The 27,077-nt window shown below is 44.9% G+C and overlaps 1 protein-coding gene across 2 annotated transcripts in view; it reads right to left on the reverse strand.

Annotated features, from left to right (window-relative positions):
* Positions 1-9,973: 9,973 nt before the first annotated feature.
* Positions 9,974-27,077, reverse strand: part of TRMT12 (tRNA methyltransferase 12 homolog) — an 824,050-nt gene continuing 806,946 nt past the window's right edge. For both annotated transcript variants that reach the window (XM_069613002.1, XM_069613001.1), the window contains exon 8: positions 9,974-10,702. In XM_069613002.1, coding sequence (XP_069469103.1) covers positions 10,217-10,702 — 486 coding nt within the window. In that variant the 3' untranslated portion in view covers positions 9,974-10,216. The remainder of the gene's footprint in view (positions 10,703-27,077) is intronic.

The raw sequence follows: 27,077 nt of genomic DNA on the forward strand, positions 1-27,077 counted from the left end.
CTGATACAGTTCTTACAAAAGTATCGACAACCACAGTTCTACTGCTGCTACTACAACTTAGAATTTTAGGCAACAGCCACAGACTCTTCAAACTCTACAGGTTGGTAAGGCACTCTTCTCCCTTGTATGGCAAGAAAGGGCAGCCTCTTTGCCTTTCCTTTTGTTTTGCATCTAGCAGAAAATCGGTCTTTAGCTTCCAGGCTGTTTCAGCCTACAGATTTTATCAAGTTTCTTTTAACAAGTAGCCAGCTCCCTTCCCCAGTTTAATATATATTTTTCTTCCAGTAGTTGCCCCTAGGCTGCAGTGCCACTCTTTCAGCCTTGGACAACCTTGTATCAGAGGACTTGAGGTTTAAAACAGCTTCAGTGACTTTCAAGTAGTGATGTTTAGTTCTTAAATGAGCTAGTTCCAATTTAACAGGGCTTGGCCTACTGGCTTGGGTAATACTTGTTCTTAATTCAACTTCAGCCACTTCTACAACAATGTTCGGTATATTACAAGTAGCAAGTTTCTTAATGAAAATTAAATTAGATTTATGCGACTTCATTCTGATGTTGAACTTCCACTTCAAAAGGATAAGCGTTGCCACCTTTCGGTCAGCTAACGCTGTGAAAAACCACACCTTCTATAGTTGAAGAAACAGTTAAGTGGAGTCAGGTTTGAGTGATCATTGTTAAATGCCTGACCCTGCCTGACTATTAGTGGGACAACTTGTGTTCTTTCTACGGTAGGTTTCCCTTACTTTCCCCATGTTCTTTCTATGGGTAATCTTTACTGCTCCCAGTTCTTTACTGTTTCCAAGGCAATTGGGAAACACCTTTTCATGTGCAACCTCTCCTGATGTTAAATATACTTGTAATATTGCAGGAAAGTCAAGTGTGGCTTCATTAGATTTCCTGGCAACGTTCTCCTCTTTAACAAGAGACATGCAACCGCTTGGGAACAGGTTGCATCTAACAAAGGGGAAAAGAGATGCTTTCTGTACACACGGATACTTCAGCTTTGTTAATATGGACGCGTGATACAATTCGCTTGTTAGAATTACTTCCCACTTCTGCGAATAACCTCTGCTCGCTTTTATGTGGCGTGGGTATAAAAAAAGCTGGGTACAGTTAGCAACAAGGTATTCTTGATGATTTGGAGTAAGGAGCTTCCCTTTACCGACTCCACAATCACAGTGAATGCAGGTGGCTTGGTTTCTTCTACTGCTACTGCTATAGGCACGCTTGGGATCCACATCCCTCTGCTGCACGGGTGTCTCTGATCCAGCCTCTTTAAAGAAGAGTCTTCCTTTCTCCAGCTTCCCTCATCTTGCTTCTGCACACAGGCCTTGGGTGGATGCATGACTTCAGCTCTGCATTCACAGCAATTAAGCGCACATGGAAAGACTGCCCGTTTCTTCCAGCCTCTTCCAATGCTTTCACAGCCAAACAGGGGTTTTGAGCACACGACCAACTCAGAGCCAGCAGGTGAAATCTGCTCTTCCTCTACTCCAGCATCCCTTCTGTGGTCACACTTCATAGTGAACTGCCAGCCTCATGCTCTGCTTCGTCTGCTACTGCTGACCTTCCAGCTTCTTTCTACTGCTCCTTCCTGCTGCAGCCTTTTATGCCCCTCAGGTGAGGTATTTGGCTTCAGGTATAGGTCCTTAGGGCTAATTACCTGACCTTGCCAAAAGCCATTAGGCCTGCCTGCCTGTCCTGGGACTCTGACATGTAGTCCATTTTAGAGATGTTTGTTTTTTCTACTTTTTTAAGATGATAAAGGGCCATCAAAAGGCCAGGTTTACCGGGAAAGTTAAAAAGGGGTGTCTCCAAGTCTTCCTATTCTGATTTTCCCTCCCCTCCCACCAACCTTATTGGATCCTTCGGCAGTGCACCATGACCAGGGTCGGGATCAGAGAGGGCTTGCCTTCCCCTGACCACATGAGAAGGGTCCCAGACCAGGTTCCTGGTGGGAATCCTGTCAGATTCTCCACAATAACCTGTAACACTGATGTATGTATTTTACTATCCATTTAGAAATGGCTGCCTTTGAGACAGGGTCTCCTCTTCCAGCAACTAGGGAAACAAAGAACTGGTCCGTATTCCTGATTGGCTGTGTTTTATTGAGGTAGTACGTGACAGCTCTCCTAACATCTAGTGTATGGAGGGCTCTCCTTTCAGAGTTCTGCGGGTCCTAAAAGAACGCTTGTTGCTCAATAGATTAATTGACATGGAATTTGGAAATTAACTTTGGTGTTAAACGTGGGTGCCTTAAGACCACTTGGTTTTGGTGCATTGTGAAAAAAGGTTATTTTATGGTCAATGCCTGGAGCTCACTTACCCCCCGTTTTATGGACGTGAAGAAAAGGCTTTGTGAGATCTTTGAGGCTCGTCTTATTCATAGGCTCAAAAGGGGGATCCATGTGCTTGCTTAGAACAAGGTTTAAATTCCATCCAGGGGGTGGATTTGCAAAGGGGGATATAGTCTTTTCACCCCTTCCATGAAGGCTTTCATGACAGGAATCCCTCACCATGAAATCTTCCTTTGTGATGTTGTGTATGCAGATAGTGCAGACCTGAGTCCAACAAGTGGAGTAGATAGTGTACAATATGGGATAGTGAACAGTCAATTGGGTTTACATTTGATTTTCTACACCATAATACAAATTATTTCTAGTTGTTAAAGTAACAGTGTCTAGCGTTTGGTTGACATGCTTCTTTTAATATTTCCATGCACCTGGTAGGTACATTAAGATGGCCAAACACTATTACCTCAGGAACCTAGTGTTGTCTAAGGGTGTGGATGAGGGGTTGACCCTTTATTCTGTGACATGTTGTAAGGACAGGTTAGCTTCATTGGTGGGCAAATGGATATCCTGAGAAGGTGTGAATACCATGTTCGACGTGTCCACATTGGAGCCACTAGGATCATTGTTAAGTGCTCCGGATGCATTTTGTGGATTACTCTGTTCAAAAGGGGCATGGGAGAAAATGCATAGGCAAATATCCCTGACCAACTGATCCACAGTGTGTTCCCCTGGACAACTTCTGCAGAAACCTGGAGGCATAGGTGTGGCATTTTGCATTTTCTCTTGTTGAAAAGAGATCTGTGTCTGGATGCCCCAACATGAAAAGACGTCCTTTACACAGTTTGAGTTTTAATCCTAGTCATGATCCAAAGATTGGCCTGTGTTTCTGCTTAGTGAATATGCTAGGTTGTGTTCCCCTGGAACATGTTGAGATGACAGGAAAATTCCCCTCTGGCTGCTCCACTTCCAATCTTCTGTGCTAGTGTGGATAGATTGAAGGACTGTGTGCCGCACTGTTTATTGATGTAAAATATGGCGGTTGTGCTGTCCGTGATAACTAGTACATTCTTACCTGCTAGATGATGCTTGAATGCTTGATATATGTTATGTTATTTATAGCACGCTTAATACCCAGAGGTTTCTAAGCGCAGACTCGGGGATCTAACCCATGTTGCTCCATGTGGTCTTGCTTCAAAGGCGAAAATGTTGCCCCTGAGCTATCCTCCCAAGCTATCCTGCAGTGATTTGTACACCTATAGCAACTCGAGAACACTGATGTGCTTTTTTTGAAGCTGTTTATGTCCACATGCTGTGCACTGTATGCTGGAGGCAATGCGCTCCCCAACGTGAAAGTGATGCAGCTCTTGTGATTGTGACGTGTGTTGGTGGGTTGACAATGAGTTTTCCTTTTAACAAGTTCTCCTTTGTCCCCCATTGTAGAGCCGACAGCACGGTCTGCAAAACTACCACTAGATCATGACAATTTCCTTGCACCTGCGACCATTGTTTATCTAACCATTCCTGTATTGGACGCATGTGTAGCCTTGCATGTGTCACAATGAAGACGCATGATTCCATCATACCAAGAAGGAACATGACCTTCCTGACTTCTACTTTGGACCCTCTCATTCATTGGAGGGGAAGAGTAAAGCGTCTTCCTTTCGAATTATTGCCCCTAGAAACTGTTTCACCTGACTGAACCGGGCTTGACTTTCTCGTTGATAGAGAACCCTACTGGATGCCTATGTTGCTGATAAATTTGAGGTGTGTCTCATGTTATTAGCCAGTCGTCCAGATAAGGGTACACTGGGATTGTCTACGCAGGTGTGCCGCTACTACTGCTAGTAGCTTTGTAAGAGTCTGGTACATTGAGGACATTCTATACACTCTTTAACCAAACGTATAAGAACACTGCCTATCTACATATTGCTAAATGGAATACCATACCTATCTAAAGGAACTAAAAGATGCTACTCAGATGACAGGAAGTCCAAAGTAAACATGTCCTCCGTCCAAACTAACTATCTGACCCTACCACTAAATATAACTAAAGTAAACAGGTCAAGAGAATGTCTCTTCTTCCCATGGTCTTCTCTTCTCAGTGGATAGTCTTTTTTATATACAGGTTTCTTTTTGACGCATAATTCCTAGAGTAATCTCCTTGGACAGTCGCTCTTATCAATTCTTGTACTTCTTAAAAATTACTCTTGAGTCTTGTGCTTTGTGGCTCTATTTTCGGAGTACTTTTCCTTCCAGTAGTTACTCACACTCTTGTCATCACATATATCTGCTTCTCAGTCTCTTTGTTCAGGCTTTCTGAAATTATGTTTGCCTTTTTTCTCTTTTAAGCTTTCTTTGCCAAGGATTCTCTCTCCAAGGCGGTCTGGTCTTATCTGGTTCACTGGCGAGTTTTATCTTGTTCACTGGTGAGTTTTATCCCATCTTTCTCATGATATGTTTGAGTTGTATTTTCTCCAGCCTTCAACTCTGCAGATCTAGGGTGGCTGCGCTTCCTGCCAGGGGTATGGTTCACAGTCTGTTGGCTCCCCACCTAGTTTGGTTAATTCTTTTATATATGGCTTAAATTCCTTGTAAACTGCTTTTGCTAATACCAGTGGACTTCCATTATTCCCGATTCCTCTGCTATACTCTGCTACCTCTTGTTGTGCAAGGAAAGGTTGCAGGGCTTGGCTCTTACTCAATTACTTCTTCTCGTTGTTGGGATGCCCGTTCTCGGTTCCTTGCCGGGTGACTGCCTTCTGCAGATGCTCGTTTTCGGACGTTGTTCAGGATTCCTGTCTCAGTAGTCTCAGCGCTGTTCCTTGGGCGTCCAGCCCAGCACTCTGCAAGCGTCTTCACACCACTACCAAGCATTGCTATACTCTGTTCCTTATCGTACCGCTTCCTGTGCGGTTGCATATACCGGTCTCCGGCATCTCCCACTGTGTTTCTCAGATACTTGGCAAGTTGCAGGCTCTGCGACCTGCCTTGACTCCACCTTCACTCGGCATGATGTCAGGGGGCTTCTCCTGCGCATAGCACTCTCCTTGCTTCCTTCTTCTACGACTCGTCGCTGTTAAATACATGTCTCTGGTGAAACAGACATCTTCCTTTTATTTCCCACATATGTTTCTTTTCACATTGTCTTCAGCTAAACAAAGTTTCCACACTGCTCTTCATAAAAGATAGTCCCAAGTATGAGGCTATGGTAATTGACTTCGGGAGTTCCTCACAGGAACGGGAGTCCTTGTTCCCAAATGGGGAGTCTCTCCTGGGGAGGTCCCACTTGCCTCAACCCCTAGGGAGGGTCTTACGGAGCAGGCTCACCTCCCTAGCCTAACAGGGGGAGTGTCCCCCTTGGGGAGAAGGGACGTATACTTGAAATTCATCACAATTAGTAGCATGCCGTACCCACTTTGAATGTTAGGTATTTTCAATGTGCATCTTTCATATGCAGTGTTGCCATGTAGTCCCTGCTTTTGAGCAAAGGAGTGCCTTCCTGTAATGTCATTCTGAACTTCTGAGGTTTGACATATACGTTTACCGTTCTTAAATCGAGCACTGGATGTTTGGTCTCATCTTTCTTTGGAACAAGGAAGTACACAGAATAAAATACCCTTGTTTGCCTCCAATTAATGGACAAGCTCTTTGGCTCCTTTTTGCAGCAGAGCTATTTCTGCCTGCAGAATTTGTTGGTGTTCTAGCAACATCTTCCTGATTCTTGGTGGATGATTGCTTGGCAGTTGCAGAAATTACATGCGTTATCCACCCTTCACAGTTGACAATACCCACTTGTCTGATGTGATTCCCCACCCATACGTGGACGAATAGTGATATGTGACCCCCTACCGGGGTGACATGGGAGGGGACCTGAAGCTGGGAATCATTGTTTGGTGGGAGTAGCTGGACCTCTAGTGGTTTGGACTCCACCCATGCTGCGTCTTCTCCTGAATTATCTCTGAAAGCACGATTGTGATGCAGATAGTTGTCCCTGATTGGTATACCAAGAGCTGGACCCTGCACCTGAAGTATAGGCTGATTGGGCAGAGAATTGTGTGTATCCCTGCCCATGAAAAGGGCAGCAGTTAGCATATGACCCCCTCTGCTGAAAGGGCTTTTTTGTAATCTTCACTAGGGTCTTAAGTATCTCGTGTTCTTTTTTGGAGGTTTTGAGGGCCTCATCTACTGTCTTGCCAACAGGACATTATCATCAAATGGTATGTTAAGTAGTGTGGCCTGTGTTTTTGGTTTAAACCCTACATTTCTGAGCCACACATGTCTCCTAATTAGTGTCCCCTCTGCCACTACCCTACCAGCTGTATATGCAGCATCCAGCATGTTTTTAATAATAGCATTTGCTGTTTGCTTGCCTACAGACAGATTCTTAAGTATTTCAGATCTTAAAGGCTACTGTACCCCGCTAACTTGCCCCTCCACATGGTCTCATTGGGCTCTGTTGAAACTGGCCAGAACGGTGGTATTATTTGCAATGTACATCTGGAAACTAGCTGATGTTGCTACTTTCTTCTCAAGAGCCTATATTTTCTTACTCTCCTTATCTCACAGGGCCGCAGAAGTGGCTAAGGGGGTACCTGCCCTTTTGCATGTGGTAGTAACCTCCAGAGAATCCGGTTGTAACTGAACCTTAATAAAAAGTGGGTCTGTAGGTGCTGGCTTGAAGGATTTCTCTACACATGGAATGACAGCTCTTGTCTGTGCTGGAGTTGAAAGGGACGGTAACAGACGTCTTTTAACTGATTGGGGATATACTGACTTATTTCTTTCTTTTCATAGAGAATGTCATAAAACAAGTCAGTGTACTCTTCAGACTTGTGTGTTACAATTTGAAATAAATCTGCCACCTTCTTTATGAAGAATTATATAACAACTGGTCATAAATGGGTGAGGAAGAAATCGGATCATTGGTGATGTCTGGAGATGGGACAGCATAATCCTCCTAATGGCTCTGTGCTAGGATCATCCCATAGAAAAACAATCTTCCTCATCTGCATCTTGTTCAATAATGGACTCTTCATAAGAACCATTGGGTTCTAATCTAGGTGTTTTAGATGGAGGTTCTTCTTCCTCCTGAACTATATGCTTATGCTTAATCGGATGTTTCTCCAGAAATTGCATAAAGGAAGCCATTTTGTTAAGAGTGACCTCAAAACTATCCTTAGTCCAAGCACCCCCATTAGGGGGTGTCCTAGAGTGGAAAAAGGACTTCCTCCTCTTGAGTTCCCTGTATTTGTGTCTTATTTTTTTTTTTTAGAGTATCTACTGAAGAGGAGGTGGCACCTGTGTACCCTGACCTTGGTGTTGGAACAGGTGCCGAAACAGTCTGTTTCTGTGCCTACCGTGGATGGTTGGTGACTGTGAATCTATTTTAGGCACAGAACCACTTTTGTTTAGTGAATGTTTGGACTTTGGAACATGCGCAGAGGTTTTAATAGATGCTGAACCACCAGAGGAAGGGACAAGTTCTGCTGCCATCTTTGCACTTTTCAACAAGGGCGTGGATACAAGTGACGAGGGCAAGGTGTGTTTCTGTACAACCGAATGTTTCTTATGTGTTGCCACCCCATGCGTGGCCCGACTCTTGCATGTGTTTTATATGCATGACTTTGTCTCCAGGGGAAGCCACCATAGTAGTGTGGGATGCCTGGCGTTCGGAGCTTGGGACTGGCACTCGGGAATCTTCCGATCAGATGTCCTCTCGAAATCACTAATTGAGCTGGGACTCTCCTGTTCTGCCTCAGATTCCCCAGCACCGGCCGGGTATTCCGTCAATGCATCAACTTGCATTGCATAGGGTCCCTAAAGAATTGACTGTCGAATTGACTGTCGATCTTTAAGATTCTTTGGTTTGAAGAGCTTACACGCTCGACATTTGGTCTCCTGGTGGTCTCTGGGATCGTTGGCCATTGCAAAGATGCTGTAGAGAGCCGTAGGTTGTGGCGAGTGTGATCACCGAAGACGGTCATCTGAAGAGTTATTATTAAAGAAATACAAATTTAAATGCTGAGTGATGGAACTGGAACTCTGCGAAATGCGACCAACATGATGGTGGAAATAAAACAATCTAAAAACCTTGACGCGTGAAGGATCATGGGCACAGTCCACGTCATAGTAGAGATAGTATAACAAACACGCCTGCTGAGTCCCATTTCGAATTCGAAAATAAGTCATAATACTCTGCACCAAACACTAGATGACAGCCTATGCAAAGGATGTGATTCTAAGCAGATCGCCAAGCCTCAAATATTTTTATATACAACCTTGATTGGATATTTCTTTCTTTTGGAACTGTGTATATTGCTGTTTGGGTTGCTACTGGCTCAGGTTCACATGTCTTCTAAGAATATAACCTTTCCTCAGCCTGTCTTAGCTGTGCCTGTTTTATCTTTATGATAGGGATCAGTGTTTGCTTGTAGAAGTGTGGGGATTGGGTAGGCCGTTTAGCCACTACTCGTCCTTATACGCCTACAGAGCAGAAACCATTAAATCACAATAGCAGATTAAAAAAATGCTACATTTTTGGATATGGTTTTCCCATGCCTAGTCTGCCAAATCTCTCCATATGTTCACTTGTGTCCCCTCATCCCACATATAACTAATATGATCAATGCACAGCTCTCCAAAGTAAGGGCACCAGAACCTTGTATTTCACAAAGCCCTGATGGTTCGGAAAATAAGTTGTGCTTAAAGTAATACAAAGTTCCTCTATTGTCAAACATTTCCTTTAAGAGTTTGCTTTATTCAGAATGGTTCTGTCTTTATGTAGAGCTCAAAATCACCTCTAGGTTTAACGAATGCCTTATGCACCTTAAGTCAATTCCCTTGGATAAACACTAGGCTCTAAAACAATAACTACTAGTTACTGTTTAATAATCCTAAACGTGCATTAACATTTTGCATGATTCCTGGATTTAACAAGGGAGAGCGTTTTCCGCTCTGGTATCACTTAATGCTGCAGTGTGCCAAATGCAATCAAACTTATTTATTAATATTCCAAGCCTAAACTTGGAAGAGTGTACCCCTTCCATCCACATTGTGGGAAATATCCTTGAGGCCAGGTTGAGCTTTAAATGCTCAACACGGTCAAAACATTTCGAGAAAGAAGAGCTGCAAGTTAAGTATTTAGATACGAGGAGCACTGAAATCTGGAAATAGCAAATACTAAAGATGAAGAAGATTGACGAGAGATTGTGGGTCAAAAGAAATCTTCGACTCATCTTCAATTTTCAACTTTTTACATCAAAATCTTCAGTCCATTCCAACTTTTAGAACGCAGAATAAGGCCAGCACTTGGTGAGAAGGGAGTAGAGGACTAAAGAGTACTGCAAACACTGTTTAGAAATAAATATATAAAATATGTACATAAATATATGTAAATTAATATATAAACACAGGTAAAAATAAATATAAATAAAAATAAAGGTTTCAAAAGGCTTTGAATTAAAGCGCTATATAAATTAAAATAAATACAAATAAAAATGTTCAGTTCAGAAAGTTTTCATGCCTCGCTTATGTATGGCAGGTTGCATTAAGAGGGATCATAAATTAATAAAGTAGAGATATTGTTCTTTTATGATGTATGAAACAATGATTAATGAAAAGCTAAAACAAAAGAAGCAACAATTAAGCTCACTAAAATGATAATTCTTGACAAGGAGTGGTTACTTCATTCCACAAACTTTATCTGGACAAAACACATTGCAGTCAATTTGAACATGGTTGGATGACACTTGTGCAAGAGAAAGTCAGACAACTGGGTAGGAAATGAAATGAGTGGGCATGAAACCTTGGTACCAGACAGGTATAGTAACATCAGATATAATAACCTAAAGAAGATCAGGATCCCTGGCCCGAAACATGGCACAACAGATTCCCAAGATGTGCAGCAACCAACGCTTTCTTTCTTACTTCGTGCTAGGGCGGCATTCCAGATCTAATACCATGTGGTCCACATGAGGAGCATAGGACTTCACATGCTCAATATGCAGGATCTGTGTTTTCCATGTCTGGCCAGTTAGCTCAAACAGCATTTTCCCAATGTCATCCCCTGTGGACTCGGCCCATTGCTGCCATTCAGGCTTCAGCGCGGTTTCCTTTATATCAGGCACTGCCTCCTCCAGGGTGCACATGTCACTATTTTGATCAGGTTGGTCCGCTTTCATAGTTGCACTACATACTTTCCCTTTGGAGTGGACCTGCTGTGAACAATGATATTGCTCTTGGCTGCTAGAACCCGGATGACTTTTCCCTCCAAAGGACTCCACATTTTCATGGATGTGTAGAATACCTCCTGTGTCCTGTCTCAGTACTCTACAAGCGATGGGCCAGCCTTCCCTAGAGCTAGGAATCAAGCCAAGATTTACTCGGTCAGCCACATTCTGCAGATCCAGCTAGAAGGGAAAGAGAAAAACAGTTTAAAAAAAAAGAGAGATACTAGATGCTTGATTGGCTAGGATAGTAGGAGCACCATTCCAATGCACTTTAAACATATGTAAATGTCACCACAAAAGTCTAGGCTATTACAGCGAACCAGAGAAAAAGATCAGTTACTAAGCAAAAACTAAGAGAAAACAATGTTTAATAATAAGGTATAGATGGAAGTAACCATAGTGCCAGACCTAATGTGAAAACATGGGGAAAGGCATTGGGTCTTAGGCTTTAACTTGCTTAACAACCTTCTGTAACTCTGAACAAAAGAAATCCAAAAGGGTCTTTTGATAGTGTAGAGACTGCATCTTTGGACAGGATCAGGCAGAGCATAGCGGGTAACTTATGGGCATGTTGTGTGGGATGGTACAGTAGCCTAATGTTACGCTACATTTGATTTAAAAAACCTATCTGGAACTCAAAATCATTTGTGTCAGAGGCTGTGGACAAATAAACAAGCTGACTCAGTATTAAGTAAGGAGAATCGCACTGCGCAGTCACTTAAGAAACGATCTAGGAGGAAGTAACAGCCCTGGCAAGGGCGAAGGATGCAAAGTCCTCAACAAGATATGGCGCCTACTCTTAGTGTGTACTCAGCTGGCCGACAGATCTTATTAGAGCGGGTGCTGGTGCCTGGGTATTTTTTATTTTCTATATATTTCAATTTTTATAAAGTGCCACCACCCATATATTCCTCTAGTAACGTCTCTGGCTCTGTCTTATTGGAAAAGAAGTGCCCAAAGTAGGAGCAGACTATGCCCGCAGCTGACGGAGTGTTTGAGGTGCTTGGTCACAGGTGGTAGTTGCTCTCAGTCAATTGCTCTAAACAAGGGACTCTTCAAAACTTTTGAAGAGCTATTAGTCAGAGGCCAAAGTAAGGGTATATTTTTAAGCCTGGTGGAGGTCTGATGTATTCTATAGAAATCCTCTTCCTACGGTCACGTGGCTGACACCGATTAACACACATACACGGCTGTACACAAATATGCGCCCTACACAAATATGTGATTAATGAACACTTTATTAGGAGCTGTGTACAGAAATTAGGGCCACAATGTTAAACGGGGAGGTATTTAGGATGGTGATTCTCTAGGATGAGGCAGTGCTTCAGGACAATTTAAAAAGAAAAGGGGTTAACAGCAAAGTTAAAAGTAAAAAATTAAAATGTTACCCTTGTTCTGCAAAATGTCGGGGCTAGTTTCTCCAGACAGGTTAACTTAATAGCCAGTATGGTTATAGTCTTCGGTTTAAGGGGGTCTTGCAGCCTTCTCTGGAATTATCGGGATCCCTATAGTTGGTTTGAGTCCCAGATTTAGGGGTTCCCACACCATTGCTTCATGATCTTTTTGGGGTTCTTTCTGCTTGGTTCTTAGTCAGGCTTTAAGGGGTTCTAGGAACCTTCTATAAGATTCTCAGGGTTTCGCTCCATTTGCTTTTCAGTTTTGAGCTTAAAGGATAACTGCACCCTTTTTCTGGCTTTCACGATGGGAAACTTCCTCCCAAATCTCAGATGGGACTTGAACCAGTTGACTAGCTCTGTAGGTTGTGTCCAAGTGCAGTTAGCCTTCAGCCAAGGCATGGAGCCACAGGGATACTGTTGACCACACTAGGATTCTGGGAAGGCATTTCCTAGGCCTTCTACCAAATCCCTCCTCTCAAGGTCCTGGTTTTCTAGCAACCAACTTCAATCTTTTTGCCACCCTTGGCATCTTGCCTCGTGTGTTTCTATGTGGGCCTGCCTGAATCTTCTGCTCTTTCTCTTCTTGTTCTCAGTAAACTCTTAACTCCACAATTCCCGCCACCTTCTCATTGCTACTGTTCTCTACCACCACTCTCTCTTCCTTCCAGTTACTTCTAGACTCCTCAACATCCCTTAATTATTCTTCTATAAACGTGTTATCCCTTTCCTCTATCGCCTTCTTTTTTCTGGCCTACCTCTATTTGTCTGATAACTCTTCCCAGCACACTAAATCATCCTTTTGCCAGGTCTCTGAGTCTTTCTCTTGCCAGCTTGCTGGGCCCTTCCCCTCCAAACCGCTGCGTCCTTCTCCTTGCAGTCCACTGGGTCCTTCTCCCAGCCCTCATAGCCTCCTGAATCTGTCTCCTTCCAACCTGAATCTGTCTCCTCCCAGTCATCTGGCTATGTCTAGATGCCTTCTGTGTCTGTCTTCTTACAACCCTCTGGGTCGGACTCCTTCCAGTCCTCTAGATCTGCCTGCTCCTTGCCTCGGGTCTGTCTTCTCCCTGCCCTCTGGGCACTCCTTCTCCCGGCCTTCGGGGTCATTCCTTTCCCAGGCCAACAGGTCTCTCAATTCGCCAGCTCCAGTGTCTGTCTTTCCCCAGGCACCCAAGCCTGCCCTGCAAACTCTTGTCTCCTTAGGAGAGGGCCAGCTTTCCGGCCCTCTCCTCCAGTCCCCTGCTCTTCCTGGGCTCCAGGGGCTCTCCTTCTCTTGCTCCGCATTCTTCTCCTGTTCACTTCTTCACCAGGCTCAGAATGAGCTCTTCCTTCCAACTCCCACACATGCATAAGGCCAGCCTTTTAAAGTGCTTTAAATGAGACTTGCAGATTCTCTCTGGTGTAAGGAGACTCAGATGTGTTCTCAAAGGTGAGGATTGGTTTGTCCCTAGCGCGGGACAGCCCTCTCTCTGACTGCATAAACATGGCCCTGTCCTCGGGCTGAGCCCCCTAAGCCCAACTTGTATTAGCTGTTTGGGGGTAGGGCCTTCAGACAGTGACTGGTTAATAGCTTCTTCATTCTCGTGAGGGGAGCAGAGTGACCTGATGTGACCAGCTCTGTGGGATTGCTGCACCACAATTCCCATGAGGGGACAGGAGCATCTATGGTAGCTAGGTGCCAAGCCCCCGACTGCCACTCATGGTGTGGGTAGCCAGAGGATCTGTCCTAGGCCCAGCATCACATAGCTTGTGGCAGCACCCGGTCCCTTTGGCAACCTCAATATCCACCTGCAAGGTCAGGCAGGGGTCTTCATCACCCTACCTATAAACTCCTGATGAGAGGGCTCTGACATAGCAAACAACTGTAATGATACAATTTCAAACTTAATTTCTCCCATGATTAATACCTCCTGATTTACACGCAAGGCAAGAGAAAGATAACCCAAGAGGAAAGAGGTTGGTGACAGAAAGCGAGAAATTACTTACTCCAGCGTTGTAAGAGAAAAGAAGGAAACCCATATGTGTATAGCTGGAATCTGGAATATGAATGACTAACCTTCAGTTATATCCCTTTGTTACCTGCCCTCCCAAACTATGACTATATTTGTTTTGATCCGATACCCTGCCAGCTCAAGCGTTGGGCTGTTATGTGGGTTTGTTGTGCTGTTTTCTGGTCACAGCATAATATCTGCAGTTTTCTCCACTTTTCTAAACTGTACTCCCTCCCACTTAACATTTTTAGTACTCATTCAAAAATATGAACGTTTAAATAGTGTTTGATGCAAGAAGATGAGTCAACAATTGTAAATAAAGTTCTGTGCAGTGCATTGCAGTTAATATAAAAAGGTGATTATGTCTAGCAAAATCCTGCATCTTGTGCAATTAAAAAGATAAACAAATTGTAATACTTAGAATACAAAAATGTTTTCATGTCCCCAACTAGCTCTGACCCATATGAACGCGTAACTCAGAGTGTGCATCTATCATTGTACCTATATTGTTCCTAAAGTTGTGACGAGCCACTAGAAGACCTTTAGATTAACTCTTGCTCGAGTGAATCATACTGAAGTCATCCACATCCTTTAGCTCTTCAACATAAATGCTAAATGCTTTTTTCAAAGCCTCAGTGGTTAGCAGTTACAAAGATTAGCAGTGTGTTCATTTACTTTTTAGGTAGAGCAAAGGTGTGATGGCGATGGGGTCGTATATAGGGACATATTGCCTTTGAGCAGTAAGACAGTTTCAAAGTTGAGTTCAATAATCTTGCTCCATCTCTGAGATTGGCCATGTTTTTGAAGAGTATCCTCCTGCAACTCCCTCAAGTAATGAAGAGTCTATCAATAATAGAACCTGAAGAAATGTGACCTGGTAGTAGAGTTGAGAAGGTCCCCCCCTCGCTCAGAACAGACAGACATATGTGGTAGAAGGTCGGTGAGGTAAGATCTTGATCTTATTTGAATTTAAGAGCAGACTCTTGTTTCAAACATAAATGACTTACAAAGAAGTAGTAACAGAACAGATGCAGTGCTAGGGAAAGCTGCCTTTACGTAAGAGCATTTTGGTGTTGAATGACTTATACCAGGTGATGATGTGGTAAGAATACAAACAAACCAGGGACAGGAGGAGATTACGACATTTTAACACTGAGAACCTGAGGCCAGTATTGACATATTTAAAAATGAGAAAGAGTAGTCTGGAGTTAAAATGCAAGAGAGGTGGGTTGGATGGTTAGTTTGGATAGGCGAATGGAGTGGTTTGGGTGTCTGCTTTCACTACTAGCAGATGGAGTTAAGCCTTGCCTGGTTAGTAGGGACAATCTGGGTAGGTTTTAAAGTGTGCGTGAAGAAAAGAGAAGGACTTTGCTGAGTGGAGCAAAAGAGTAGAGGGGTGGGCAAGAAGTCGACTCGCACAGTAGTCCAGTTAGCTGAGCTCAAGAGGAAGTGTTTTAGTTGAGTAGTGTGCGAGGTGTGGATGAAGGTGTCTAATGTTTAGGAGGTTGAATCTGGCTGCAGTGGATGTGATGAACATGTTGAGTTTCAGGCCGCTGTCAAAGAAAAGCCCAAGATTTCTAGTCATGGGTAAAGGAGTGAGAAGGTCAGTAGGGAAAGAGATGGAAGACGAGAGAAAGATAACTTCAGCCTGAAGAGTTTAGCATGAGGGAACTAAGAACCATTCAGTGGCAGATGTCTGTAAGGCAGTTTTTTATGTGTTTGGAGATTGCAGAAGTGACGGAGGAGAAGAAGAATAACAGTATCAGTGAAGAAGTGATTTTTAAGCCAAAGGGGGAATGAGGGAGGCAGTATATAGGGTGAAGAGAAATAGGACCAAGACTGATATTTGACAGACATCCAGAGGAAGTGTTCTCTGGAAGGAGGTGCTGGAGTCCCATGAGATGGAGATCAGAGAGATAGAAGGGCGCTCAACCGAGTACCGTATTCTTGAAGCCAAGAAGGGAAAGAGGAGGAAATGATCTAGACTGGCAAAGATCGTTGAAAGGTCTAGAAGAATGAGAATGGAGAAGTGATAGTGATGGCCAAAAGGAAAAACTGCCAACATGGATGAGCGGGGCCTCGGTGGAGGTCTTGGTTTGAGGTTACCCTCTCAGAACCAATTGAGTTGAAAGTGGATCCGATTATCCCTCATGTACGGTCCAACTAGAGGACTACAGCGATGTATAATGTAATTAGCAACACTGCCAATTAAAACCAAAAGGCTGTAGCATTCGAATAGGCATGGATGAAAAAAACAGTCTTATTGATGGCCTGAATCCTGAAGTAGAAGCTGCCACGCCATGTCCTGGACAGTGTCCAGTAGAACTTGAAATGTTCATTGCTCCTCAGGGAAGATGGACATTTCAATGTGGAGAACCCCAAATTGTTTCAAAGTAGGACAAGGTCACATGATTTGAATTATCTCGGCCAGGATAAGCATACATGTCGGGACATATATGTACACCCCCTGGTGGCCTGTAGGGATATCAACACTATCTGCAATGTGGAGATGACTCAGATGTGTTCAGGCCAAAAGGTATAGCATTTTACTAGTAGTACCAATGCTTCACAATAGAATGGAGGAATTCTCAATGGTCCATCTAAGTAGGCAGACATAGTATGCATCTTGAAGCTTGACAAAGTCAGTCCAAGCTGCTTAATATGTAAAATGTATTTTCAAGAGGTCTGCTTTACAATAAGTATAGCAATCAGTGAATGCCATTAATTTTGATCATTGCAATTGAATCCATCCATGATATTTTGCATCGCTGCTATGTTCACACAATTCATGACATTGCTAAACAATATGAGATAACTTTTCCCATGCATCATCTTTATGATCTTGTTGTAAGCACCCACATGAAGTTAGCACCTCTGCAGGGGGACATTACAGCTCTCTTTGACATTAAACATTTCGATTTTTGATGATTTATTGTGAAACTCCTATATAAAATAGCAAGGGATGCTCAAGGGCTTGTGAGCTCATCTGCTCATCCTCTAAAATAAATCACCAATTTGATTCCTTTGACCCGAAATGGGAATCCTGTAATCCCAGAACTCATCACCCTGCTCGCAAATAGGTCCATGCAAACGGCAAACAAAAATGGTTAGGAAGAGGGGGCATTCCAGTCTAGTTCCTCTTGACAGGGAAAATGGCTCAAGTGTAATAACAGGCGGACATTCAAGAGCATTGTAAACGTTAGGGTTGCCTATAATTCCTACTTCTCTCTGTCAACATCCTTTTACTGTACTTGAATGGGACAGTGGTGATTTCAGAGTGAACACCTGCATGGTGGAATTGGTTTTAGTTTGGGAGAAAATGTTGGGCCTCAGCTACGCTTCTCACCTGCGTGTGGCTACAAATGTAGGATGTATTTGTGTTTATTCTACAGCTGCTTGGCCAGAGTATATAAAAAATGTGCTTAGTGTACGGAGGTATTGTTTTAATCATGGTTAAATAGATGAATTAAGATATTCGAATGAATCGATAACCAAGAACAAACTATCACATATAGATATAACTAAGATACAGTGTGATTGCGCACCAATGTACTCTATTTTTCCATAACAAAAGAAAACTATTTTTATTTGAACAATCGAGATAGCTATTGCTATGTCATAGCAACATGCCTACATGTTTTCCACCCAAGGGATTTTCCAATGCATAACCAGTAATGTATCACACATTAAAAAAAGAAAAGAATCAGTCCGCTGACGAATCCCAACACCAAAAAACAGATGCAAAAACAAATGAATATTACGTTACAAAATAAGCATCAAAAACACAATGAAACATCACAATATTCAAACAATTACAAAAAATACTAATTAAAGAACAGACATAGGAGTAAATAAAAAGAACATTGTTAAAACTACATTAATAAAAAACATTTGAAAATAATCCTTAGATCTTTAGGACTTTTCAAATGGTAGCACAAATAAGCTCTTGTTACGGCTAATAAAGTGTTGCTTACTATCTTGGCAAGTTACCTCAATATACTACCTTTCAGGTTGCTGGAGTTTTTTTTCAGCCCTGGCCACCAGCACCCCTTGCAACCAATTTCCTTGCCTCTAGGAAGCAACTTCATCACAGGGGCAAAGTCTTTGACCAATATCGGGGTATACCTATCCTGCGAGATTTTAGCAATTTCATTGCTATTAAAAAGTGACTTTTTTGCAACGTGCATGTCACAGGTGCCTTTGGTTCATAGGACTACTTGGTACAGTCACTAAGTCTACATGTTCCGGCCATTACTGCGGGTTCAAGCAATCGGTTATGTAAAGGGCACTATGAACGTCAAACTAGTGGAATTTAGCTCCCATACCAAAATATCTAGGACTATCCTCATCTCTAAGGTAGCTAGTATGTGCTATGGTGGTCTTGGCCTTTAGATAGTGAGGCAGCAGTCCATCTGCCTTAGCACTTCTTGTAATACACGCATTTCTTTTGTAAAGGCATCATGAAGTAGACACAGACAACTGAATAAAGTTTGGGCTATAAACTTTTATTAAATCAATTGTAGGGTTGGAAAAATTGCCTAACTTGCCCTATGCTAAGGTGGGATGTCCCTACTTAGAGGAAACTAAGGATAGTCTGTGTCAGAAAGTCCAAAACAAATATCTGTCTGTGTACAAAACCTATACTTGCCCTCACCTCTAATTGTATACAATGTATAGGGATGTCAGCATCAAAATAAGTAATGTTCAAATACAAGTTCAGAGCTCCTTCCAGCTCTTGGTTTTTTAAAGGTTTTCTTTCCACAAGTTCAAAATAGTTTACAATGCAAGAGGTTCCCTTCCCCATGCTTTCAAGTGGTTCACCTTTCCAAAATGACAATTCCTTGGGACACTTCCACGTTCTTCTGGTTTGGTTTTGAAAGCAAGCGTCCCCAAACAGCACGATCCTCCCCTTAATGAGAGACAATGAAGGACTCTCCCAAAATGGGAATAAGGCCAAGACAGAGTGCGGGTGAACGTAAATGGGAGTTTATCAATCAGAATTGGGCATGCAAAGAACTCTGCAAACTCAGAGAGCGCTCTGTCTGACAATAGCAAAGACAGGCGTATATATTTACAAAAAACGTCATCAAAACCTACATACTATAGGGGGCACAAGTTCATTGGGATTGGGTGGCGACGACTAACTATAGGTGCTGCTGCGGTGTGGTTGGTCTTGGCTGGAGGACGTCACTGGTCACCCTCGTGGGTTAGGCTGGGCCTGGCAGGTCGGCTTGAGTTCATCCGGGCGGTGTTGGTGTCCCGAGGCGGCCTGTGGCAGAGATGAATGCCTTTTCTGACTTACTTGCCCTCTGCCGTGCACACTGCAGTCATTCAGTCATTTACAGTTTTATTCTCTTTAGTAAATCTTTTAATAGGTTAATGCAACACAGGAGGAATGCACCTTGTGAGGGATCTGGAGATAATATATCGTGGCTTGGTTACTTGTGATCTGTTGACCGGGACCATAGGTCGAGGGGCTAAGCTTCGGGGACTGGGGCGGGTGGTACAGGTCTTTCTGTCTTGTTAGAAGTGATTATGGATGTTTCGCTGTGTGTTGTCAAAGTGTTGGGTGTCCTGATTGCACAGGGCCATAAGTCTGAGACAGTCCGGTGGGTTGTGGGGTTTATGAGGGGGCGCTTGAGTTTAAACTGAGGTTTACTGCTGTGCTGTAAATAATGCAGGTGGCTGGCCGCGGCCTTGGGTGCTGGTGTGGGGCTACAAGTCTTTGAAGCGGCTCCAGTCGGGTCGGGGGAGGCGTGATAACACAGAGCGGGGCTCTGTTCTCCTGTCTTGGCAGCCTTCTGATGGAGGGAGGGGGGATACATCGAGACCTTGTACACTTTCACAAAGGTATCTCCCTCGTGCGTTGCGGAATATAAGTAAAGACATCGCAAACATTTGAATACTTTCTATAATACTTATTTAAAATCACTTCGAAACATGCATTTAATCTTTGCTGGGTGCGTTTCGATTATACCCAGTTTGAGCATCATATTTGTACATTAGACTCTAGCAGCTACAGTGTTTCAGTTACATGCATATACATTCGTAGTAAATGAGGTAGTGGTTAGATAAGTGGAGTACATAGAAAACGACCCGCCACTGTACGTGACGGTGGTGGCATATGAGGGGCTCAGACGTTCACACATGATACGTGCACTCTCGCGCATTCTTTTCATGGGTTCATAGTATAGTTGCATCCGCTTTCTCGTGTACTCTAGCAGCATTAGCTTTAGTTATGGCGCGAAACCACGTGAGGTAGGCTGCCCAGTGATACACACAACGAACAGACCCCTGGAGCGTTCCTTTATCATTGGCATCCACCTGCAATGGTGCGAACTCGCCATAGCTTATATCATGGGAGCATACTCTCTCATTTTAATACATTCTACAGGCATTTGTATTTTGTGGAAGAAAGAAATAATGCAAGAGGTCTTGACATTAATATATACATATATATATATAAAGACTGTCTGCCATCAGAGGACCATTTTACTGTTCTTTCTCATTGTTCAGGCCTGCTGGCCGGGTCATGCTGATAGTGATGGTACACTGCGGGAGGTGAACTGTTACAATGTTAGCGTATTGCGCTAGCTCATGTCCGTCTTGTTCGTGGGAACGTGCTCGCAGCGGATCTGCCAGGGTGCTGCGGCAACAGGGATGTTCTCCAAGGGTGGGGGCCGCGCTACAGTGCGCTGAGCTCACACCATCCTTACCGGGCAAAGAATGGTTTTTGGGCCTAGCTAAATTTGTGTTGTAATCAATACATGTGGGCATTCAATACGTGTGGGCAATGTCTCCAGTGGGTGAGCCCTCCACCACCTGGGCCCGGGTGGCATGAGGGAACGCCCAATGGGCCATAGCCCTCACCTGGGGAAGAAACGCAGGCGAGAGGGGTCTCCTGGACCAGCCCTCCCCTACAGTTTCTTTTCACTAATATCATTTAGTTCAGTTCCTTGATTTCAGATCACACACGCTCTCCTTTCGATTTGTCCACCAGCTTTCTTATTAAGTGTTTTCAGTGGCTTTTCCATAGATGTGTGCACTCGGTCTAGGCGCAGTTGTCGGACTACACGGTCCACCCATTACAGGTCACACAACCAACAGACCTTCCTTGCTTCTTCTTAAATGCACGTTGCCACAGATTCAGCTTTACAGTGGTGTTGGGTTCGTTCTCACTTCGCATCCTCCTGATGCTTTATCATATTTTACCACCATTCACTTGTTGCACTTTCACATACTCTCTAGGCTTTTGCCAATGCTTGTTCATTCAAGTTACACAGTTCATATGGCTCTTGCCAATACCTGTTTGCCAATGTTTACTTTCTCCAAATACACAGTTCCATATATCAGGAAATTCCACAAACTTATTTTCACTCCGATCAGTATTAAAAAATGTCTTTCTTTCATTTGTATTGATATTCAAAAAGTACTTGCTTTCATTCAAATCGGCATTCATTAAATGCGGTGCATGCTTACCTGCCGTCCTGGTGTTACCTTTCCCAGGTTGACTCACCGGTCAGAGCTTACGGTGTCCAGTGAGGCTTCCAGCCACCACTATATATATATCTATCATGCAGAGCCTCGCTCCATTTCCCAAGGGCCTCTCCGTGGTCTCGCTCACACCTCCAATGCTCCTCTCGCAGCCCGGCCTCACTTGACAGTTCGCCTGGTAGCGGTGGTTTGCTTTCCGCCACCGGCCTCTAGCTTCCTTCAGCTTTGCTTCCTGCTGCATACACTCTGCATCTTCCACTTGGTCTCGAGCCCTCCACCTTCCAGGCTGCCTTCCAGGGGAGGTTTGCTCTCATCCAGCAGTCCAGAGACCTGCTTCCACAGCAGACCCCATTTTCGCTTTTAAGGTTCCCGCCAGATTGATTGGTCCAAAAATTACTAGACTGCTCACTGCTGACTCAGGAGGCCTGCATTGCTCTTGCTGGCCTCCTCCTAGTCCCAGTACATAACAAGTGTGTGTATGCCAGTGTGTTAATAAAGAGCGGATGCAAGGCTTTAGTTGGTCTCATCCTCGTCCCAGTACCAAACTGGTGTCCATTAGAGAATGATTTAGGTGAAAAATAAGGAAGGGATTGACAATAGCCTATAAAGCTTGGGGGACCTTGTACTCATGGTGAAAAGGGAATGGGGGATACCATGTCTCACCTAGGGGTGCCTCATCCCCATTCCCCAAGTCTCCTCCTCCGAGGTGATCCTGCCTCGCATATCCACCCCCAGGGTCAGGAACCGACCGATGTCCTTTCCCTGGCCATCTGGGGGAGGATATTTTGGGAAAAGAAGTGAGGACTCAGGCTCCTCACAGTATTTAGTATACCTCTTTCTGCCCTGCTAGTAGTAATCATCTTGACCTCGCCATCAAGAGTTTCCAAGATGGTCCAAAACAAAAAAAGGAGGGTTAGGCATGTCTGAATGTGATTTGATATGATCATGTTACTAAACAATGAATTATCTGTGAATGTTGTAGATGGTTCTTTCAAACAGTCGTAGAAACACAGAGGAGACAAATGCCTATAGAAAGTGCTATGGCTTAGAAAAGAGCAACGGCCTATCTCTATACAGATAAATTTGAAACCTGATGAACTCATTCTCAAAACATAGGAGTGTCTGACATTAAAATAGGTATTGTCAACTTTCTTCTCACCCTACATACCTCTGCACAGGATTATTCCCCATTGAAGGGGAGGATAACATTTCCAAAATTGGAGGGAAGGTACTGCACCTCTTTGAGAATCAATCGATGATCCCTTGAGAATTTAAGAAGAAATTCTCCGCTAGAGAAAATGGAAAGACTGCTATAAGGAAACTGACATTTGACTTGCGAGTTGAATCGCACTAAGTCAAAATATCTAATTTGTGTATTATACATTATTACAGATGGCTTTAAGTATGCCAATACTTCAGAGGATGGTTCAAGGGTTTTTATTTTTTAGAACTCAAATAATTCAGAATCATTTCGGTATGTAACTGAAATGTGGCACACTAAATGCTGTCCTTCTCTAATCTCCTATATGCTTCCCACCATCTTAGCCCAGGCTTTTCTATATGACAGGTTAGCACCAACAGACTGGTAAGACTTAGAGTCTAACTATCTAGGAGAAGAACAAGTTACTCTCTTACCTGGTAACGTTCTTTCGATGGGATGGTCCGACAACGTATTCCATCTCTACGACAGTAATCACCACAGCTGTGCTGCTTCAGAAAATCTTTCGGCGTCTGCGTCCTCCTTCGATGACGTCAATACGCTGTCCTCGAGGGCTTCCGTCGAGCCGACGTCACCGGATGTTATAAGTAGGATGCACGACGCCCGTAGCCTCAGTTGTAGTTTTTTCCCCAGAACGTGTGGCACCAAACCACTGCCGGTATGACCACAGAAAGCCTTATGGAAACGTAAGCTGCAATCGCATAAAAAATTCTGTAGCGGGACAGGTAGGGAGGGAGCGATATGGAATATGTCGTCGGACCATCCCATCGAAAGAACGTTACCAGGTAAGAGAGTAACTTGTTCTTCGAGGGGATTGGGTCCTCCGACGTATTCCATATCTATGACAGACTCCCAAAGCAGTACCAAAGAATGGAGGAGGGAAAAGAATTTAGAATATAGAAATTTAGAATGCCCAATCAAATTGCAGAGTAAAGGAGGACTGCCTTGCCAAATGCCAGATCCTGCCCATGGACAGAATTGAGGGAGTAGTGACGTACAAAAGTATGGACCGAAGCCAAGTGGCTGCATCACAGATGTTACGAATAGGAACACCCCTCTGCAGGGCAGTAGAGGCAGCCATACCCCTAGTGGAATGGGCCTGTAAGCCTACCGGAGGGTCCTTACCCGCCAAGCGGTAACATTCAGAAATTGCCAAGATAATCCATCTAGACAATGTCTGCTTAGTCACAGCTTGTCCCAAACGCCTTCCAGCGTAACCAATAAAGAGCTGATTGTCCACTCTGGCCCGGGACATGCGAGAAATGTAGAAACTTAAAGCTCTCCTAGGATCCAACCTATGGAGCCTCTCCTCTTCCTTACCAGGAAGTGGAGGAGGATAAAATGTGGAAGAATAACCTTCTGGCTCAAATCAAATTCTGACACCACCTTCGGAAGAAAGGAAGGACGAACTCTAAGGACAACCCTGTCCTTATGAAACACAGTGAAGGGTGGCTTAACTGAAAGTGCCTGCAACTCACTCAGGAAGTGACCGCAACTAAAAACACAGTTTTAAGCGTTAAGAGCCTCAAAGGACAAGAATGTAAAGGCTCAAACGGAGCACCCATAAGAAATTTCAGAACAAGGTTCAAATCCCAACCAGGCACTTGGAAAGGTGCCGGCGGAAACACATTAGTGAGTCCTTTGAGAAACTGAGAAATTAAGAGGAACTTTAAAATAAGAACACTCCTCAGACGAGCGCTTAAATATAGACAGCGCAGCAAGGTAATATTTAACAGTACCCACTTGCAGGACCCTTTGGGCCAACAAAAGCAGAAGCAAAAAAGACAGAACTACAGGAATATCACATGAAAAAGGATCCACATTCTTAACCCTGCACCAGTCGCAGAACTTTCTCCAACGGTAACAGTACAGGGACTTTGTTGTCGGCCGTCTCGCCGAAAGCAACAACTCCATCACGTCTTCAGGGAGGTCCCAATCCTTATACCTCAACCTTTCAGAAGCCAAGCATGAAGGTTGAGGGATCTGACCTCTGGATGGAGAACCTGACCCGCTCTCCCGTGAGAGCAGGTCGTCTCGGTAGGGAAGATGACGTGGAGGGCAGATGGACAAGTCGATAAGGTCCGGGTACCACTTCCTCCGAGCCCAAGCCGGAGCAATGAGGATCATCCAGGAACCGAACCTCCGTAACCTCTGCAGCACTTGCGGGATGAGGGGGACTGGAGGAAACGCATACAGCAGTGGGAAGGACGAACGGGTCTCCTAAGGCTCCTTTTGGAGGAAATTCCCGCGAGCAGAATCTTTCGCACTTCCGGTTGACACTGGAGGCGAAGAGATCCACCTGAGGGGTCCCCCAAAGGGCAAGGATCTCCAGGAGAATCTCCTGAGCCAGCTCCCACTCGTGAGAGATCACGCCCTGCCTGCTCAGAGCGTCCGCCATCTCGTTTTCATCTCTGGCCAGATGAACTGCCGAGATCGAAACTTCCTGCTGGATGGCCCAGAACCAGAGCTGCATCGCCTCCCTGCACAGAGGAAGTGACACTGTCCCCGCTTTTTGTTGAGCTAGTGCATGGCCACTGTGTTGCCCGTCAGAATCAGGACATTCCTTCCCCGCACAGTCGTCAGAAAAGCCTTCAGGGCAAGCCTGACAGCCCGCAGCTCTAACAGATTGATATGGAGTCTGGACTCTGACGGAGACCAACGACCGCTGACTGTCAACTCATTGGCATTAGCTCCCCATCCCGTGAGGGATGTGTCCGTCACGATCGTCACCTCCGGCCAGGGTAGCCAAAACGGAGCCCCCCTTCAACAGATTGCCGTCGACGGCCCACCACAGACGGTCCTGGGCGACCGAGGGCGGCACCTGAACGGGGTCCGACGTCCTGCCGGAGGACTGCAGAGATCTCATCCACAACCTGGCCTCCGGCACCAGAAGAATGCAGGATGCCATGAGGCCGAGCAACCTCAAGAACTTGAACGCTGAGAGACTCTGGGCGTGTTGAAACTTGTGCACCATCTGCTGAATGTGATGAGCCCTCACCTGGGGAGGAAAACACTGCCCCGGGAAAGTGTCGAGCACTGTTCCGATGTACTGGACCCTCTGGGTTGGCATCAAATGGGACTTCTTTAAGTTGAGGGAGAAGCCCGGCCTGTGAAGGGAGTGGCAGGTGACAGACAGATGATCCAGTACTTGCTCGGGAGAGCGCGCCCTGATCAACCAATCATCCAGGTAGGGGTAGACGTGAATCCCCCCCTTTCCCGTGATACGCTGCCACCACCACCATGAGCTTGGTGAATACCCTCTGGCGGAGGTCAATCCGAATGGCAGGACCCAAAATTGAAAGTGCGAGTCGCCAACCGCGAACCTCGGGTACTTCTTGTGCTTTAGAGGGATCGGCACATGAAAATGAGCATCCTTGAGATCGGGAGACACCAACCAGTCCTGAAGTTGAAGGGCCTGCAGGACTTGAGAAAGAGTAACCATCTTGAACTTGTCCTTCCTGAGGAGCTTGTTCAAACCGTGCAAGTCCACGATGGGTCTCAATCTCACGTCTTTCTTCGAAATCAAAAAATAAGGGGAATACCATCCCTTGTTCCTCTCCGCTACAGGCACCAGTTCTATGGCACCTTTCTCCCTTTCTCCAGCAGGGATTGAATTTCCTGCGCAAGGAGCGGATCCGGACTCTTCAAAGAGAGATTCCCTGGTGGATTGTCATGAGGCCTCTGCCAGAAAGGAAGACAGTAGCCGTGGGCTATGATCTCCAGAACCCACACATCTGAAGTAATGGCACGCCACTCTACAAGATGCTGCGCCAGCCTTCCCCCAACCGGCGAACCATGGGACATGGCCACATGGCTGAGCTGAAGCGGCTGCAGCAGTGCCTGAGGGCAAAGAGGCAACTGCGTGAACAGCCTTGGCACCTCGAGTACCCTATTTTCCAACTCTGGCACTCCTACAGTGGCCCCTTTGACTTGCAGCTCCTCTCGATTTACTAAAGGAGGAGTAATATGGAAAGGAACCTCCCCTCCATTGCTGTCTCCTGGGACGAAAAGGCGGAGGTTGGCAAACTGCAGCGCTCAATGACTTTGCTGCAGCTTTGGAGGTCTGCAACCTCTCAAGGCTCTCGTCAGCCTTGCTGCCAAAAAGATGTTCACCATCAAAGGGCATGTTGAGGAGCAGGGCCTGCACATCCGGAGCAAACCACGACTTCCACAACCACGCAAACCTGCGTATTACGGTGCTCGCCGCCATGGACCGGCTGACACAATCTGCCATGTCCAAACCCGACTGAACGGCCTCACACATGGCATCCTTGCCATCCTGTACAGTAGCAAGAAAACCATCCCGTTCCTCCCCTTTGGGAATATGTTAAGCCGCCAAGGGAATACAGTTCCACAGAGTGTGCGTGAAACGTGACAAGGCGCACACACAGAGTTGGCTGCCTGTAAAGCCATACCCCCCGAAGAAAACACTTTCTTCGGCCAGCATCTAAAGCCTT

Source organism: Ambystoma mexicanum, chromosome 5p, assembly GCF_040938575.1.
Source record: "Ambystoma mexicanum isolate Mex_15411 chromosome 5p, UKY_AmexF1_1, whole genome shotgun sequence".
Taxonomy (NCBI): domain Eukaryota; kingdom Metazoa; phylum Chordata; class Amphibia; order Caudata; family Ambystomatidae; genus Ambystoma; species Ambystoma mexicanum.